General features: G+C 41.9%; 1 protein-coding gene across 3 annotated transcripts in view; it reads left to right on the top strand.

The window, feature by feature from the left end:
* srbd1 (S1 RNA binding domain 1) overlaps nucleotides 1-9,032 on the top strand; it is a 307,185-nt gene extending 298,153 nt beyond the window's left edge. For all 3 annotated transcript variants that reach the window (XM_072264996.1, XM_072264995.1, XM_072264997.1), the window contains exon 22: nucleotides 532-9,032. In XM_072264996.1, the coding sequence (XP_072121097.1) occupies nucleotides 532-821 (290 nt within the window). In that variant the 3' untranslated portion in view covers nucleotides 822-9,032. The remainder of the gene's footprint in view (nucleotides 1-531) is intronic.
* Nucleotides 9,033-17,028: the final 7,996 nt, after the last annotated feature.

The following is a 17,028-nucleotide window of genomic DNA, read 5'->3' as shown; positions in this document are numbered from 1 at the left end:
GGTGCCTGACACCTTACTGTCTGCCTGCTGTGCACGTTCTGTACTGGTACACTTTATACTGCATTCTATTATTGGTTTCCCTTGTACTACCTCAATGCACCATTGTAATGAATTAATCTGTATGGAGAGGATGCAGGGTAAGTCTTTCACCGAATCTCGGTAGAAGTAATAGAGCAATTTACCAGTTTACCTATTTCACTTACCACGGTGATATAATGACAACTCATGACACATCAGAACTCAGTAAAATATATTTACAGAGTGCTTTCCTTTTTCCTCTGCTTGTACATAATGTTTAAATATTCAGTGTCAGGGTATGTATTGAGGGAGAGGGAGATGGAGATTTACAAACTGCATTTTTTTACATAGTAACCACCTAAAGAACAAACTGGCCAAGAAAACCATCAACCTATAAAAAAAAATTCCATTTTGACAAGCCTTTCCTTTTCTGTTTTTATAGTGAACTCAATATACACATTGAGCAAGTATTGAAATTGTTGCTAATGTGCCTTACTTTATGTTCCTGCACAGGATTTGATCAACATGATTTTAAAAGAAACATTGTCTCCATTGATGACTTGAAAAATGGAACTGTTCTGACTGGAAGAGTGGAAAATGCTACTCTTTTTGGGGTCTTTGTGGACATTGGTGTCGGTAGATCTGGTCTGATCCCTATTCGCTACATTACAGCAGCTAAGTTACCTGCATCTAAAAGACGTCGAAGCCTAGGCCTTGGCCCCGGGGAAAGGGTAGAAGTTAAAGTAATGGAGGTTGACCGTGAACGAAACCGTATCTCTTTGGATCTTATACGTGTTTTGTAAAAAAAAGGGAAGACTTTGATCAACTTCTTAGATGTGTCTTTTTCTCACAACTTAAGCATCTGAAATTCAAAATTGTTCCCTTTTGATGTGGGATGTATTGCATATTTTATACTATATTTCACATTGTATCATCACCTCACTGAGTGTGTTTATTTTTCTTACACTTTGCAGAATTTCAGAAGCAGAATGTACCCTTTGCTTTTGGCAACTGAAGAGGAATTAGTCATAGTAAAGTGTCAGCCTGCACACTGCCTATTTGCCGGTTATAGAATAGGGATGGCAAAAGACACCTTTACGAGAATGAGAGTATACTGACCAACACTAAACTAGGCATGACAACCCGCCTCAGAGTACTGAAAAGTTACATTTTTCCAGTTATGTTATATGGCTTAGGATGTTGGACAATATCTAGTAACATGAAACGAATTGAAGCAGCAGAGATGTGGTTTTTGAGGAGGATGCAAAGAATATTATGGACGAAACGAATATCTAACGAGGATGTCATGAATAAAGCAAGCACAAAAAGAGAAATAATGTACAGTGGCATGCAAAAGTTTGGGCACCCCTGTCAAAATTTCTGTTACTGTGAATATCTAAGCGAGTGTATCCCCCCCTTGGCCACCCTCAGGGTTGCTTGGCTCGCTGTCGTCTAGGGAAACAGCCCTCGGCCCTGCCAAACTGGGTAATTCGTTTGTGTGGATGCTGTGTGAGGTACCCCACCCTGCCCAAATAACAGACAATACACCAGATACGATTAAATGATTTACAGTTTATAGATATTACTGGAACTATATAATTAAGAGAGAATAAAATGTAAAAGGAAAATAAAAGGCGCCACACTTATCAAAGTTCAATCTCTTCGTGCACAAAACAGTTGGAGCTCAAGGACCACCTTCTTCACCCTGCGACCCCTTGGACCACCTCGACCGGCCACCTGGGACCAACAACGGTGGTTGACCAGACGCTCCACACGAGTCCGTCTCTGTCTCCTCGGGGTCCGACCCCGTTAGCGGACATCACAGCACCTCGTCCATCGTCTGTCTCGCTCTCCTGCCTTCTGCCCCAAAAACCCCGCGCATACAGTATCTTCAAATAAACCAAAAACGTAACAACTATCCCAATTGGTTAATAACATATTCCTTATCACACTCTATACCAAAACAAGCTGCTAGCGCAAACTTTCTCAACGTTTAACACAACAAAGCCCGATTCCCCAGATTAGCATAACAAAGACGCCATTTTAATTAGCCTCCGCAGTAACATAAAAGTCGAAACCCCCTTACACTCTCCCCCCACCAAATAAAGTCATGTCCTCATGACTTCTAAATAACTTGCCAATCAGTCCTGCAGACAGACAACACACCCGTACACAGATACACACAGTGACAGTGCTCCCCAAACAGTGGACCTTACTCCCGTCCCACGGCGCTACATAGGCCAACCTATCTGGGAGCTTCTTAACCCTCTGAGACCTCCGTACCCCCTCACCTAAACCCAAAAGGCTCAGACACTACTAAGGATGCCTCAGGCCTGCTTGCCAACTTCTCTCTCACTCATGCCACCACTACAGCTCGGAGCCCCCTGTCCCGTGTCCGGGGCCCAGCCTCTCCTCCTTCCTGATCCTGCCGTAACTCAGACTGCCCACAGCTAGCCCTCCCCACTACACCAGACTCAGTGGGAGAAGGGCCAAAAGTCTCTTCCTCAATCACGGGGAAGTTAGCGAAAGGCAGCATGTACCACATGTGCAGCACATCATCCTTCGAATCCGTATCCTTCCTCATTCCCTCGATCGGTAGCTGCTGGTTAAGTTTCACCAAACTGAAACATTTAGCCGGGGCTACCCCTTCAGCCTCCTTCAGTCGAGACGTCAGCTTCTTCGGGGACTCCTTCAACTCTCGCCACAGCCTCAGTAGTTCTGACTCTGGGTTCCTGGCCATCTCAATCTGGGACGCAGTTACCCCACCAGCTTCTTCCTCCCTGACCTGAAAAGCAGCAGTTAAAGGATGTTCAGCCTCCGGTTGTGTCTTCCTGAGGACGTCTTCCAGGTCAACTTTCAGTTTTTCCACTTCATTTAAACTCGCGATAGTCACCTTCAGGTTCCTTTCAAGCATCCGCCTCCCTTTTCTGAGATCTGTCCTCCATTTCTTCACCTCCTCAGGAGTGTAGTCAAACTCCCCTCCCTGGGCTCTCGGTTTTCTGTTGATCTTAGTCAGAACACTTCCTTGATCTTCCCCAACTTGTAAGTCTTCCAATCTGTTCTGAATCGATGTCTTGAGTTTCTGCTGATCCCTTCGAAGGTGGGTCATTGTTTCTTCTTGCTGGATTAATTCATCAGTACATGACCGCAGTCTGGTGCAAGTCCCCTCGCTTCCCTGTGTCTCATTTAGATTGACGACCTGGGTTTCCATCACCAGGAAGTTCAACTGGTACGTCTGTTCATTTTTCTCACATTGCACCAAAGTCCTCCGGCCAAAAACTCCTCCACATTTGACACTTTGCTTCTGTCGCCCGGGCTCAGCCACTCGCCTCGCCTCATAGTCCCCCCAGGCGAATCCAAGCTCTAGGCGGTCATCCACATACGTCAAAACTCCACACACCTTCACTTCCTCCATGGTCTTCCTCATGCCCCGCGGGAAGGATGCAGGGGCTCCGGATATGCCCTTGGGCATCTTTTCGGATCGGAAGAATCCTAGGGAACTAGTAATGGCCATCTTCAGCTCAACAGCCGCACTCTTCGGGATCTGGCAACATCCACTCCTCAGATGCAGCACATTAAACCACATCGCATAATCCACACACACGCTGCCTTCATCTTCCACGCCGCTAGGGTCCAGTTGCCGCGACCTCTCTCTCACTGAGGTGTCTTCAGCGATCAGCTCCCCTCCCTCGTGGTAGTTCGGAGCATCTACTAAGAAGGTCTCACCCTCAGCTACTTTCCTCAAGCCGTACCACCGCTGGGTCTCGTTTAAATTCAGTACTGGCTCAAGGCTACTACACATGTCCCCAGAAGCAACTCGACACACTGGGTGCCCAGAAAATGCCTCCATGACTTCCAGGGTCATTAACCAATCATCGTCTTCTGGATAACTACTGCCACTAGTACCCAAAGTCTCCGGTGCCCTTGCGGTTGTCAAGGGTAAATGCTTCAGACACCGGTTGTAAAACTAACTGTACAACAACTTGATCTGTGCCCCGGGGTTGAGGATAGCTTTAGCATCGCTTCCCTCTATCCATAACGACACCCTGGGGTGTGGCCCCTCTAAGCCTTCAGGAATAGGGTCTTTTCCTTTCGGAAATTCATTGGTACATTGCTGGGAACGTGCTTCCCCAGAGACCCCAAGCCTTTCCCCCCCACTGGGCGTCCACTAAGTTTCTCGATCCCTCTCTGATCAGCTGAACAACTGAAGGAGGGGCTGATCCCCTGAAATGATCCCCCCGGCACTGCAAGCAATTTAGCCGCCCTCCTCGCCAGAGAAGACACACTGAAAACTTCCCCCCCCCCTTTCAAATAACTGACAGCTGTCACTATGGTGTAAGTGAACCTGACAGCTCTAACACTGTCACCAGGCGGCCTACTCAAACTTTCAACCAATCCCTGTCGCTCTCCCTCAACCGAGCACTGCCACTCATCTAACAACTGAGAGATCCGCTCTGCCCACGTCTCACACGTCTCCGCCCCTCTTGGGGTGGACGCTATCCCAAGTGCCAGGCGGAGCCTGCCAGAGCTAGAACATTTATTCGCAGACCCTACCTCCAAATCAGACCACTCTTCCCTCTCTCTCCCAACCGCATGGACAGCCTTGAGTGCCACCTCCAACTCGTCAATGCCAGCCCGAACTCGAACAAAGACCGCACCCACAATACATACAGCAATAACCAGCAAATAACCCACAGAGACACACATTACAGATTTAAACAGGGCACCCACACAGCATACCAGTAGATCCAATCCCGGACGAGCCCCCACAATGTAGCCCTCCCGTGGCCACCCTCAGGGTCGCGCGGCTCGCTGTCGTCTAGGGAAACAGCCCTCGGCCCCGCCAAACTGGGTAACTAGTTTGTGTGGATGCTGTGTGATGTACCCCACCCCGCCAAATAACAGACAATACCCCAGATACGAATAAATGATTTACAGTTTACAGATATTACTGGAACTATATAATTAAGAGAGGATAAAATATAAAAGGAAAATAAAAGGCTCCACACTTATCAAAGTTCAATCTCTTCGTGCACAAAACAGTTGGGGCTCAAGGACCACCTTCTTCACCCTGCGACCCCTTGGATCACCTCGACCGGCCGCCTGGGACCAACAACAGTGGTCGACCAGACGCTCCACATGAGTCCGTCTCCGTCTCCTCGCCGAACGCCCTCGGTGTCCGACCCCGTTAGCGGACATAACAGCACCTCGTCCATCCTCTGCCTCGCTCGCCCGCCTTCTGCCCCAAAACCCCGCGCATACAGTATCTTCAAATAAACCAAAAACGTAACAACTATCCCAATTGGTTAATAACATATTTCTTATCAAACTCTAAACCAAAACAAGCTGCTAGCGCAAACTTTCTCAGTGTTTAACACAACAAAGCCGCATTCCCCAGATTAACATAACAAAGACGCCATTTTAATTAGCCTCTGCAGTAACATAAAAGTCAAAACCTCCTTCCACGAGTAAAAGATAAACTGATTTCCAAAAGGCATAGAGCTAAAGACGACACATTTCTTTAATATTTTAAGCAAGAAAACTTCTTTATTTCCATCTTTTACAGTTTCAAAATAACAAAAAAGGAAAAGGGTCCAAAGCAAAAATTTGGGCACCCTGCATGGTCATTCAAAATTTCCATTCAAAAGGTTCAAAGGAACATCTAAACAAGCCTGATGTATTTTGGAAGCAAGCCCTGTGGACTGATGAAGTTAAAATAGAACTGTTTGGCTGCAATGAGCAAAGGTATGTTTGGAGAAAAAAGGGTGCAGAATTTCATGAAAAGAGCACCTCTCCAACTGTTAAGCACGGGGGTGGATCGATCATGCTTTGGGCTTGTGTTGCAGACAGTGGCACTGGGAACATTGACTGGTAGAGGGAAGAATGAATTCAATTAAATACCAGCAAATTCTGGAAGCAAACATCGCACAGTCTGTTTAAAAAAAAGCGCCAACAGGATAATGATCCTAAACACACCTCAAAATCCACAATGGACTACTTCAAGAGGCACAAGCTGAAGGTCTCGGCCTGAAACGTCGACTGTACCTCTTCCTAGAGATGCTGCCTGGCCTGCTGCGTTCACCAGCAACTTTGATGTGTGTTGCTTGAATTTCCAGCATCTGCAGAATTCCTGTTGTTTGCGTTTTTAAAGATGGAAATAAAACAGTTTTCTTGCTTAAAATATTAAAGAAATGCGTTGTCTTTAACTTTATGCCTTTTGGAAATCAGTTCATCTTTACTGGCTTAGCTATTCACAGTAACAGAAATTTTGACCAGGAGTGCCCAGATTTTTGCATGCCACTGTATGAGATCATGAAAAGGCAACATAACTTCATTGGGCGTGTGATTAGGAAAGAGGAGTTAGAATGTACAGTAATTATGGGAAAGATTGAAGGGAAGAAAGCAACAAGAAGGCAAAGACAAATGATGATGGAGACAGCAGCCAGAGAACTGGAAATGAATGTCAATGAATTGATCACTTGACCTGGAACAGGAGTGTGTGGGCCATGGCAGTCAAAGCTCAAACTGGGCGTGGCACCTGATGATGATGATGATTTGCCGGTTGAAACTTAAGCCTGCAGCATCCACTGAATTATTTTGGGATTTACCAATTAGTAAATTCCAGGATTGATTCTGAGCAATTCCAAATTGATAGCGGTACACTCTTAAGAAATGCATCTAATCTTCTGCATGGGAATTTTTATTGCCAAATTTAGAATTTATTTTTTTAAAGAAGTTCAAACTTAACAAAGTCATATCTATGAACCTAACTTTGTAATTTATGATACTTCAAAGGGATGCTGTTGTCTAATATTTTTTCTGAAATTTGGTACATTTCAAAATCACTCAAAATAAATCATCCAGATCCTTATTGCTTTATTGGTACTCGGCAATAAAAGACTTTTAGATGCAACCCAATTGTTGCCGCTGCTCCAAGCTGGATCAAGAATCAAATAATTTGGCTCTGTCGATTCAGAATTGGCTTGCCTACAGAAGGCAGAGGGGGGTTGTGAATGGAGCGTATTCTTCCTGGAGTGATCCCACAGAGATCTGATTATGGGACCCCTGCTGTTTGTGATTTTTATAAGTGTCTTGGATGAGGAAGAGGAAGGGTGGGTTAGTTGGTTTGCAGATGATACAAAAGTTGGTGGAGTTGTAGATGGTGCAGAAGGTAGCTGTAGGTTACAACAGGACATTGACAGGATGCAGGATGCAGAGACAGGTTGAGAAATGGCAGATGCAATTCAACCCAGAGAAGTGTGAGGTGATTTCCTTTGCAAGGTCAAATTTGAAGGCAGAATACAGGGCTAATGGCAGGATTTTTAGCAGTCTGGAGGAACAGAGAACTTTTGGTATGTACATGCATTGATCCATCAGAGTTGCCATGCAAATGATAGGGTGGTTAATGATGTTTGATGTGTTGGTCTTCATTAATCAGGGGATAGAGTTCAAGAACAGTGAAATAATGCTCCAGCTCTATAAAAACCTGGTCAGACCACATTTATAAATTTGTGCTCAGTTCTGGTTGGCTCATTATAGGAAGGATGTTGATACAACACTTGGTGGCACGGGAGGTCGTTCCTACCTGTGTCCATCGAACGTGCAGCTCTGGAGGGTCAGACACCCTGAGCCAATAGGCTGGTCCGGGACTTATTTTCCATCTGGCATAGTTTTGCATTTTGTTGTTTGTTTGTGGTTTTTGTATTGCTATATTTACGCTCTATTCTTGGTTGGTGCGGCTGTAACAAAACCAAATTTCCCTCGGGATTAATAAATTATATATCTATCTATCTATCTATCTATCTATGTAGGAGCGATGTAGAGACAGAGTAGAGGGGATTTACTTGGATGCAATTTGGTTAGAGAGCATGTATTATTAAGATAAGTTGAGCAAACTAGGGCTTTTCTCTTTGGAGCAAAGGAAGATAATAGGTGACTTGATAGAGGAGTACAAGATGATAAGTGGGGCATATTTCAAGTGGATAGCCAGAGAATTTATTCCCAGAGCAGAGTTGGTAAATACAAAGAGCATAATTTTAAGGTGATTGAAGGAAAGTATATGGGGAATGTGAAAGGTACGTTTTTTCACACAGAGTGTGATGAATGTGTGGAGGTGCTTTACTAGGGGTGGTGTAGAGACAGACACATTAAGGGCTTTTACAAACTCTTAGATAGGCATATGGATGATGGTAAAATGGAGGGGTATGTAAGATGGGAGGAGTGATTTTAGAGTAGGTTAAAAGGTCAGCACAAAATTGCTGGCTGAAGGGCCTGTACTGTTCTGTGGTGTTCTGTGTTCTAAATGTAAACTGAACTGTTTCAAGAAACAGTATTCTTCTGAATATCTTGGATTGGTTTGTTATGCACATCACAATTATTTTGACGTAACCAAAATCAGTTCCATGACTCCACGTGTAATGTTTGCTTATTCACGGGCTTTTCAGATTCAAGATGTTTCCCAGTTTATTGACAACTGTGTGCAAGTTTTTGTAGCTCTAGCAGTTTTTTTTCTTCCTTCACACTCAATGGATGAGATATGTAATTGGTAGATTTTCAGTGCTTTACAGATTCATGGAGTCATTCTTTCAAACAAGTTTATTTCATGAAACAAACTTGCCCAGCTATGATTTGAATCACATTTTACATTTCTTTGCATCATACCAATTTAGAGCAAGAGATTTTTATCTTATTAAACACGTCTGATTGTAAAATTATAACTTATTTCAGCGCCTAAGCATCACCTACATCACGTTCAGTTATAGATTGAATACATAGCAAAGATTTCTTGAAAATTTTTAGTTAAAATTGTGTGCATAATTTTCATTATGTGCCCTATTTCTAATGGGAAGTAGTTACAAGGAAGTTTATCTTCTTTCTTTGCTGTACTGAAAAAGAAATATAACTTTAGTACTTAGAGTCAGCATTCTGATCATTTTCTAAGGTAAACACGTTTCAATACAATAACTGCCAAAATAGTTTTTTAGAATCTAAATCTTTGATTTATATGAAATTTTTATGATTTGATTTATTTGAAATCTAATTTCATTTAGATCTTAGCTATTCTAAAATCAATGAATAACACACCTTATATAAAAAAAAACAAGTTTATCCACAAGGTAGTACCTGGAGTAAAATATTGCTGCAGGATTTAACTGTTAAGGATGAATACTTTTAAATACAGATGAACTCCAAACCATAACTTTGTTTATTTGTTTGTGGGGAAAGTAAAAATACTTCTGGACCACCATTGTAGGATTAATAGATCAGTGATCCATTCCAGCAATTTTGTCGGCTTTAATCCAAAATATCATACTGCCAAAATACATATGAAACAGGCTTATAGGAATGTAGACCTTTATTGAAAGAGGATCTGAGTGCAAGAATAAAGATTCCTTATGACAATTCTATAGGATTGTGATGAGAGAACAACTAAAGTATTATGAACAATTTTGGTCCCCTTATTTGAAAGAAGCATGCATTTGCTGTAAGACGGAGGTTCATTACAAGTGTGAATGTAGTGGAAAGAAAAGATTCACTAAAATAGTTCCTGTGATGCTGTGTTTGTCCCTTAAGGAGAGATTGAGTAGATTATGAATAGAAGAAATAACACTAAATTTATTGACACATACAAAATTCCTCATTGGTTCAACATGGTAAATACAAGGAGGATATTATAGACAAGGAGTCCAGAACTAGGGATTATAATAAATACAAAGAAATATATTATTTTATAAAGTTGTGAACTTATAAATTCTTTGGAGGGTTGTGAAAGCTCAGCCATTGATTGCATTCAAAATCAAAATTAACATAGATTTTGGATATTAAAGAAGTACGGAATGGGGCAGTAAATAGTGTTGAAGTAGAAGACTTACCACAATCTCGTTGAATAGCAGAGCAGGTTGCGGGGGCAAATACACAATTCCTGACCCTATTTTTTATGTTTGTGTGTTCTTATTTTTGTAATGATTGATTTCTCGGATCATTTGTTGTTCCCAGTACCTTGTCTTGAAATGTTTTATCCTTTACATGCAAAAGCAATGCCTCTTCTCTGCGCCACTGTTTCCTACAAAAGTAAATCTACCTGATTACTGCTGAGCAAGGTTCAGGTGTGGGAGCTTGTTGTGTTCACTCACCAATAACTACTAATGAGACCCGAAGCCAAGCGATAAAACAAAGCCGGGACACAAAATGAACCTTTTTTCAGTCAAACCACACAACTACAACAATCTCAAAACTCAACAGTATGTCCCAAGCAGGACTGTTTAAATGGTTTACCCAAGAACATTTGTGACATTGTTGGGAACAATGGTCAATCAGTGAGCGTCAGGCTGAGATTGGTTGTCAGCTATCAATAGGTGTTGGTTGTTTCAGCTCACTGTAACAGAGTTGCTGCTTTCAGATCAAATGATCTCCAGAAATTGGCCAGTTCAAAATACCGTCCCTGACACTCCCAACTATTTTTTTTTCCAGGAATAAATTCAAAGGGCTGTAGTGCACTGGATCGAAAGAGGCAGCAGTGGGTTATAAACTCAGATAGCTCCATCGCAGGCACAACTCTCCTCATGATCAGGGACAGCTTCAAAAGGTGATGCCTCAAGAAAGTGGCATCCATCATTAAGGACCCTCCCTATATGGGACAATGCCTTGTTCTCATTACTACTATGGATGAGGAGGTATAGGAGCCAGAAAACCCACACTCAATATTTTAAGAACAACTTCTTCCACTGCACCATCATGGTGTTCACTGTCCATGAACACTACCATGACATTCCTCTTTTACACTGTTTGCTTATTATAACTTATAGTATTTTTTGTCTTGCACTATATCACTGCCACAAAAATAACAAATTTCATGACATATGTCGGTAATAATAACCCTGCTTCTGATTCTCACTTCTCCCAGTCGAAAATCAACAATGTTGAGGCCCTAGTCTACACACTCTTTCAGCTACACTGGGTTAGTCACAGCATTTGTTTCATGAAATCTCAGACCTGGAACAGACACTATACCATCTCTGTCATGGGATGTGATTACCAGACAGATAGAAGAAATGTTTCTAGGAACTCTTAACCCATGGCCACTTCAAGTAGAAAAACTGCATTCAGAAGTGTATGAAGAATCTCAATACCATTAGTCAGGGGAGGACCATTTCACTATCTAACCAATCGTCACACCCAATTGGCCATCACATCCCTCATGGAAAGGTCTTCTATTTACACTATGACATTGATACCTACCTCAGAATCCACACGACCAAAATTAAAATGTCATTTTTGAACGCCAGGGAATGCCTAAGATGATAAACTACAATCCAAAGCCAGGGTGGTTGGTATTTGATGATACAGCAGATGCTAAAGTGTTAAGAGTGAACAAAAATAGTAACAGTTTTAATATGACAACTCATTAGTTATATTTTCAATAAAAATAGAGTTCTCATAATTTGAGGTACAATATCGACACAAAAATAGGCTTAACAGACCAATTAATATTGCTTGTTCCACAGAAGACATCTATCTCTCTTTATCTAATTCTCAACATATCCACTTCCTTTTCCTTTTCCTGCGTATTAAGCTTCCTCTTGATCACCTCTATACTCAACAATATCACTATTTGATATTTATAATCATCTTTCTTACTGTCTCCTGCACTCTCCTCTCCCATCTCTCCAAATCCACCCAAACCAAGTCTTTAATAATCTTAAACATGATCAGGTCTCCCTTCAGTTTTCTCCTTTCTAGAAATTTGTCAGAGCTCATTCAGCCTCTTTTGGTAGGGTTTGATCTCTCAGTTTTTGGATTTTCACCCTGCTGTCTCATGGGCAAGGAAACCTCCTAGTCATTAAACGCCAAACCACCTCAACTGCTTTGCCATGTTGAACAACATTTGAAAGAGGCACATAGGGTCACCATGACAGAATGAACTTGATGTGGGGAACTTTAATGTTAGTCCCTGAGGATGACTTAGTGGCAACAATACAGATAAAAAATGGCCAAATCACTATGGACATTGCTGCCAGGTTGGGGCTGTGGGAAAAAACAACACAAAGAATAAATTTACAGCACTTCATGACCTGCTGTAAAATTGGTCAAAGTGACACTTTGTGGTCCTAGCCCGGAATAAGTGCATCATCACATTGATGGCATCTTCCGTTGTGTTTTGAGGTCCTAATTGTGATAAATAGGATAGTTTCAAAGCATGTTGCAGCTCAAAAGTAATAGCCTTGAGATGCTGTGACCATCAACAGCAGTAGAAATACATGGTACTGCTGCCTCTAACCTCCGGCCCCAGCACATCTTGCATTCCATTATGACAATCAAGCAATCGGTACTGCTGCTGTGATGAGTGCAGAAGAGCAACCCTAATTGTGGAAGTAATTTGGTGAAGCTAAACAGCAAAACTGTATGGAGTAGACAGCTAAGGAATCCATGCATTTCAATCACCTCTGATTGTGAATGATTGAAAGAGAAAGAGATAGATACTTTATTGATTCCTAAGGAAACTACAGAGTCACAGTGGCATTACAAGTGTACAGATATATGAGTATACAAATATTAGAAGAGAAGTAAGAAAGAATAAAAAATAAGTTACCTCAAACATCCTAACAGAAGGGGATCTTCAGTTCCCTGGCTATAAGTTGACTCATTATAGAGCCTAATGGCCAAGGATAAAAATGACCTCATATAGCGCTCTTTGGAGAAGTACAGATGTCTTAGTGTATTACTGAAAGTGCTCCTCTGTTCAGCCAAGGTGGCATGCAGAGGGTGAGAAACATTGCCCAGAATTGCCAGGATTTTCTGTAGGGTTCTTTGTTCTACCACAGCCTCTAGAGTGTCCAGTTTGACTCCTATAATGGAGCCAGCCTTTCTAATCAGTTTATTGAGCCTGTTGGCATCACCCGTGTTGATGTCATTGCCCCAGTACACCACCATATAGGTGATTGTTCTGGCAACAATAGGCTGGTAGAACATGTGAAGGAGAGGTCTGTATACTCCAAAGGACGTCAGTCTCCTCAGGAAATAGAGGCGACTCTGACCCTCCTTGTACACAGCCTCTGTGTTGGTGCTCAGCTCAAGTCTGTCATCCAAGTGCATCCCCAGGTACTTGTAGGTACTCATTACATCCACGTCCTCACCACCAATAGTAATGGAGCAGTGCAGGCATAGTCTTCCTAAAGTCAATCATCATCTCCTTTGGCTTAGTGATGTTGAACTGCAGATGATTCAGCTCCCACCATTTGACTAAGTCCTCCACCAGGGCCCTGTATTCATCCTCCCATCCTCTCTTTATACACCCAACTATTACTGAGTCATCAGAGAATTTCTGCAGATGACATGACTCAGTGTTGTATCTAAAGTCAGAGGTATACAATGTAATAGGAAGGGAGCCAATGCAGTCCCCTGCGGGGCCCAGTGCTGCTTATAGCCATGTCTGCTACACAGCTCTGAAGCCACAAACTGTGGTCTGCTAGTCAGGTAGTCCATATTGCAGGATACAAAGTAAGTGTCAACCTGCATTGAATGGAGCTTTTTCCCTGCAGTGAGGACTGTATGGTATTGAAGGCACATGAGAAATCAAAAAACATGATCCTCACAGTGCTGCCCTGCTTATCCAAATGGGAGGAGGCACTGTTCAATAGATAGATGGCAGCATTATTGACTTCAATGTGGATAATTCAGGAATTAGAGGGTAGTTGCAAAAAAATTACCGGCCTCAACAATGGTATAGCCCAGGCTGTGAGTTCTCATGATAAGGCAGAAGAATTTGCAGCCATGTTCTGCAAGGAGTAGTGAGTGCATGGTACATTTAAGCTTCCACCTGAGATCCCTTCTATCACAAAAACAAGCTTACAGTCAATTCAATTCACTCCACATGACATTGAAAGCTTCTGAGAGTGCTGGATGCAGAAAGTAACTGTAGGACTGGACTACATCCTAAATGTTGTACTGAAAACAGAACTATACATATTGTTCCTGTATAGTTTCAACACTGGTATCAGGTATGTCCTGTTCTCAAAAAGCATGAAAAATTCAAACTGCCTAATTATTTCTCAATTAATCTTTTCTCGGTCATCAGCAAGTGTTGGAAGATGTTATCAAGTGGCAATTGTTCTTCAAAAAATTGCTTACCGATGCTCAACTTAGGTTTCACCAGAATAACTTGCTTTCTGACATCTTCACAGCTTTAGTCCTAACATGGACCAGAGAATTCAATACCAGAGGTGAGATGAAAGTGACTACACTGTCAAAAGCCAGCCTTTGATTAAGTGCACATGCATCAAGAAGTCTTGATGGAACTGAAGTTAGAGGAAATTAAAGATGTAAATGCTCCATTGGCTGAAGTGCTACCTTTTACAAAGGAAACTCATGTGGTCAAAACACCCCAGCCTCAGTATATCACTGCAGAATTTCTTCTGGACATTGCCCTGGGCCTAACCAACTTCACTTACTTCCTTCCATCATTGGATCAAAAATAGGGATTTTCATTGATAATTGCACAATTTTTACTCTCAATTCACCACTCCTCAGTAAATAAAGCAGTCCAGGCCCGAACGCCTCTTAGATGAGTCAGCACTTGAATGGGAGATGGTAAGTGGCTAGTAACATTCATATAAGTACCAATCACTATCTCTAGTAATAGACACTTGCTTTTGGTATTCAATGACATTTCCACTGAGTCGCTCAGCATTAGTATTCTTTGATCACCATTAAGAAGCAAATACAATGACATTACTACAGGAAGAGATTGGAAGATAGCTGTCCTGCAGAGAGTGACTCCATCGTCTTCAAAACCTTCCATCATCTACAATGCACTTTGGGAGTATGATGCAATACTCTCCATTTATCTGGACATATGCAACACTAAACCACACTTGAGAAGTGCCACATTATCTAGTCCAATGGCCACTTACCTACCTCAGTATACAAATATTTCTTCCATCACTGACATATGTCCACTGTAAATATTACTGACAAATTGCTTTGAAGCCACTTGCTAAGAATTCTCCATATTCACCTCTGAAACACACTTCCTCTCCCAGCAAGTAGGTCAAGGCTCGCAGTCCTACGGGAACATACTGTAGTAGTTCAGAGTATCCAGCTCATTCAACCTTCTGAAAGATCCTCTGCAATAGTCGTTTGGAGTAGCATCAGCAATACTACAGGGATTCAGGAAGGCATCTCTCCACCACCTTCTCATCTGCAATTAGGGGTAGGCAACATGTGCTGACCCTGCCAATACTGTACAGGTTCCAAAAGATGATTGAATTCTTCATCTAACATTATATGACACTTCCTCCTTTGAAAGTGAAGTTAGAGGTAACATCATCAAAATAAGTGTAAACTTCCAATGTAATAATTAAAGAAGCAGATGTGTAGGGAGATTAGCTAACTGTACAGAAAGAAGATTGAAGAAAAGAAATGCAATCGTCCTCTCTTAATCCACAAACAAGACTTGATTTTAATTTGGAGGGTGTAGAAAATTATTGAATAAAAATAACATATACCCAACCCCCACAAGGCAAGCGGCTCAGAAGAGGTTAAATTAGAGGGGTCATAGTGACTGTTTGATGAATATCCTTTGAAGATAAATTATCAGGGTCCTAATCCAAGATGAAGGAAATGAAGCAGATGTGCCTCAGATCAGGGCTCCACCCACCTCAGCTACAGGTTGTTGCTACTGCCAGAATGATTTATCCTTCTCTCAAAAGAATAATTATGGTTCCTGAAGCTAGCTTTCTCATTCCAAATCACATGATCCTACATACCTTCCCTTCCCGTTTTACCCATAATAATATTGCAAGAAATCCACAGGTCAAGCACACCTATTGCCTATCTTCACCTTTTAATTCCAATTCCTCAGTGAAATATTTGTAGAATGAACTGTTTTTTTGTACTGACACCAAATTGGCTGGACAGTCTTGCTTTGGGATTCATAGATGATTTTTTTTTTAGGATCACTCATCGAAACATCTACAATAAATCTCTAATAATTTCTTTGTTTCCTTTTACTCCACCCCTTTATTCCATGCTTTGTTTATTTTCTTCTTCAGTCTGTCATTCTGTGTGGCTTTCAATTGCAATCATCTGCCTCTAGTGCTTTCTGCTACTTTTTCACATAACTTAATTGATCTTTCCTTCTGTTCATATAGCCCTATTCTTTTGCAGTACACTGGATGTAACTGACATATTGGACTGTTGTGTGCCTGGGTGGTTTCTGTTAATAATGGTCCATGTAACAGGTTATTATCAGAAATAATAAGAGGATATTGAATTGGAGACAACTTTATAATATGGGTTGGGAAGTATGAGGCACAGAGATGGAGTAAAGGGAGCATCCTCCGATCGCACATGGCATTTGGAGTTCTCCAGAGTTCTGTACCACATCTGTGTTAGCATACATTCATTTCTGTCTCTTCTAGTGTGCTAAGCACATAACTTGACCACACTGCCCTTTATCACCAATGTCCATTCCCCTTGCATAAGTAAGTGATTCAGGGGCAGCAACAAAACATTTGATGAAAGGTTTAGCTGCAGTACCTTAACCCTTTGAAGGATAAAATATTCAATACCATTGGGCTGGGCATTGCAGAGACTGTAACCAATGATGGAGCTGAGACAGTAGAGAAGACAACATTTAAACTTAATGCTCATTCCCACATTATTTCTATTGCACATTCCCAAACGAATGAGAAAAGGATGTAAATAAAGGTGCAACAGCATTTTCCTTTGTTATTCAGAATCTCCAGACTCTGAACACAGCCAATACCTGGGAAGTAAAGGTAGTGCTACAGAGGACTTCCTGCATCAGTCAACAGCAGGAGGAGGATAGATTCATGCATGACCAAGAGGTATACAAACATCTGCTTCATCTTTGCTTCAGTCCTTGTGAAGATACTACAACCCATCAACCCCAATAGGCAAAACATGAGCAAGTCCTTTAGAACACAAAGACTTAAATGTCATGCAGCATCTGATGGCTGTGTATCAGCTTCCATTGTGGCATTGACTTTT

This window comes from Mobula birostris, chromosome 8 (genome assembly GCF_030028105.1).
Source record: "Mobula birostris isolate sMobBir1 chromosome 8, sMobBir1.hap1, whole genome shotgun sequence".
NCBI lineage: Eukaryota > Metazoa > Chordata > Chondrichthyes > Myliobatiformes > Myliobatidae > Mobula > Mobula birostris.
This window is presented reverse-complemented; position numbering and strand designations above follow the sequence as displayed.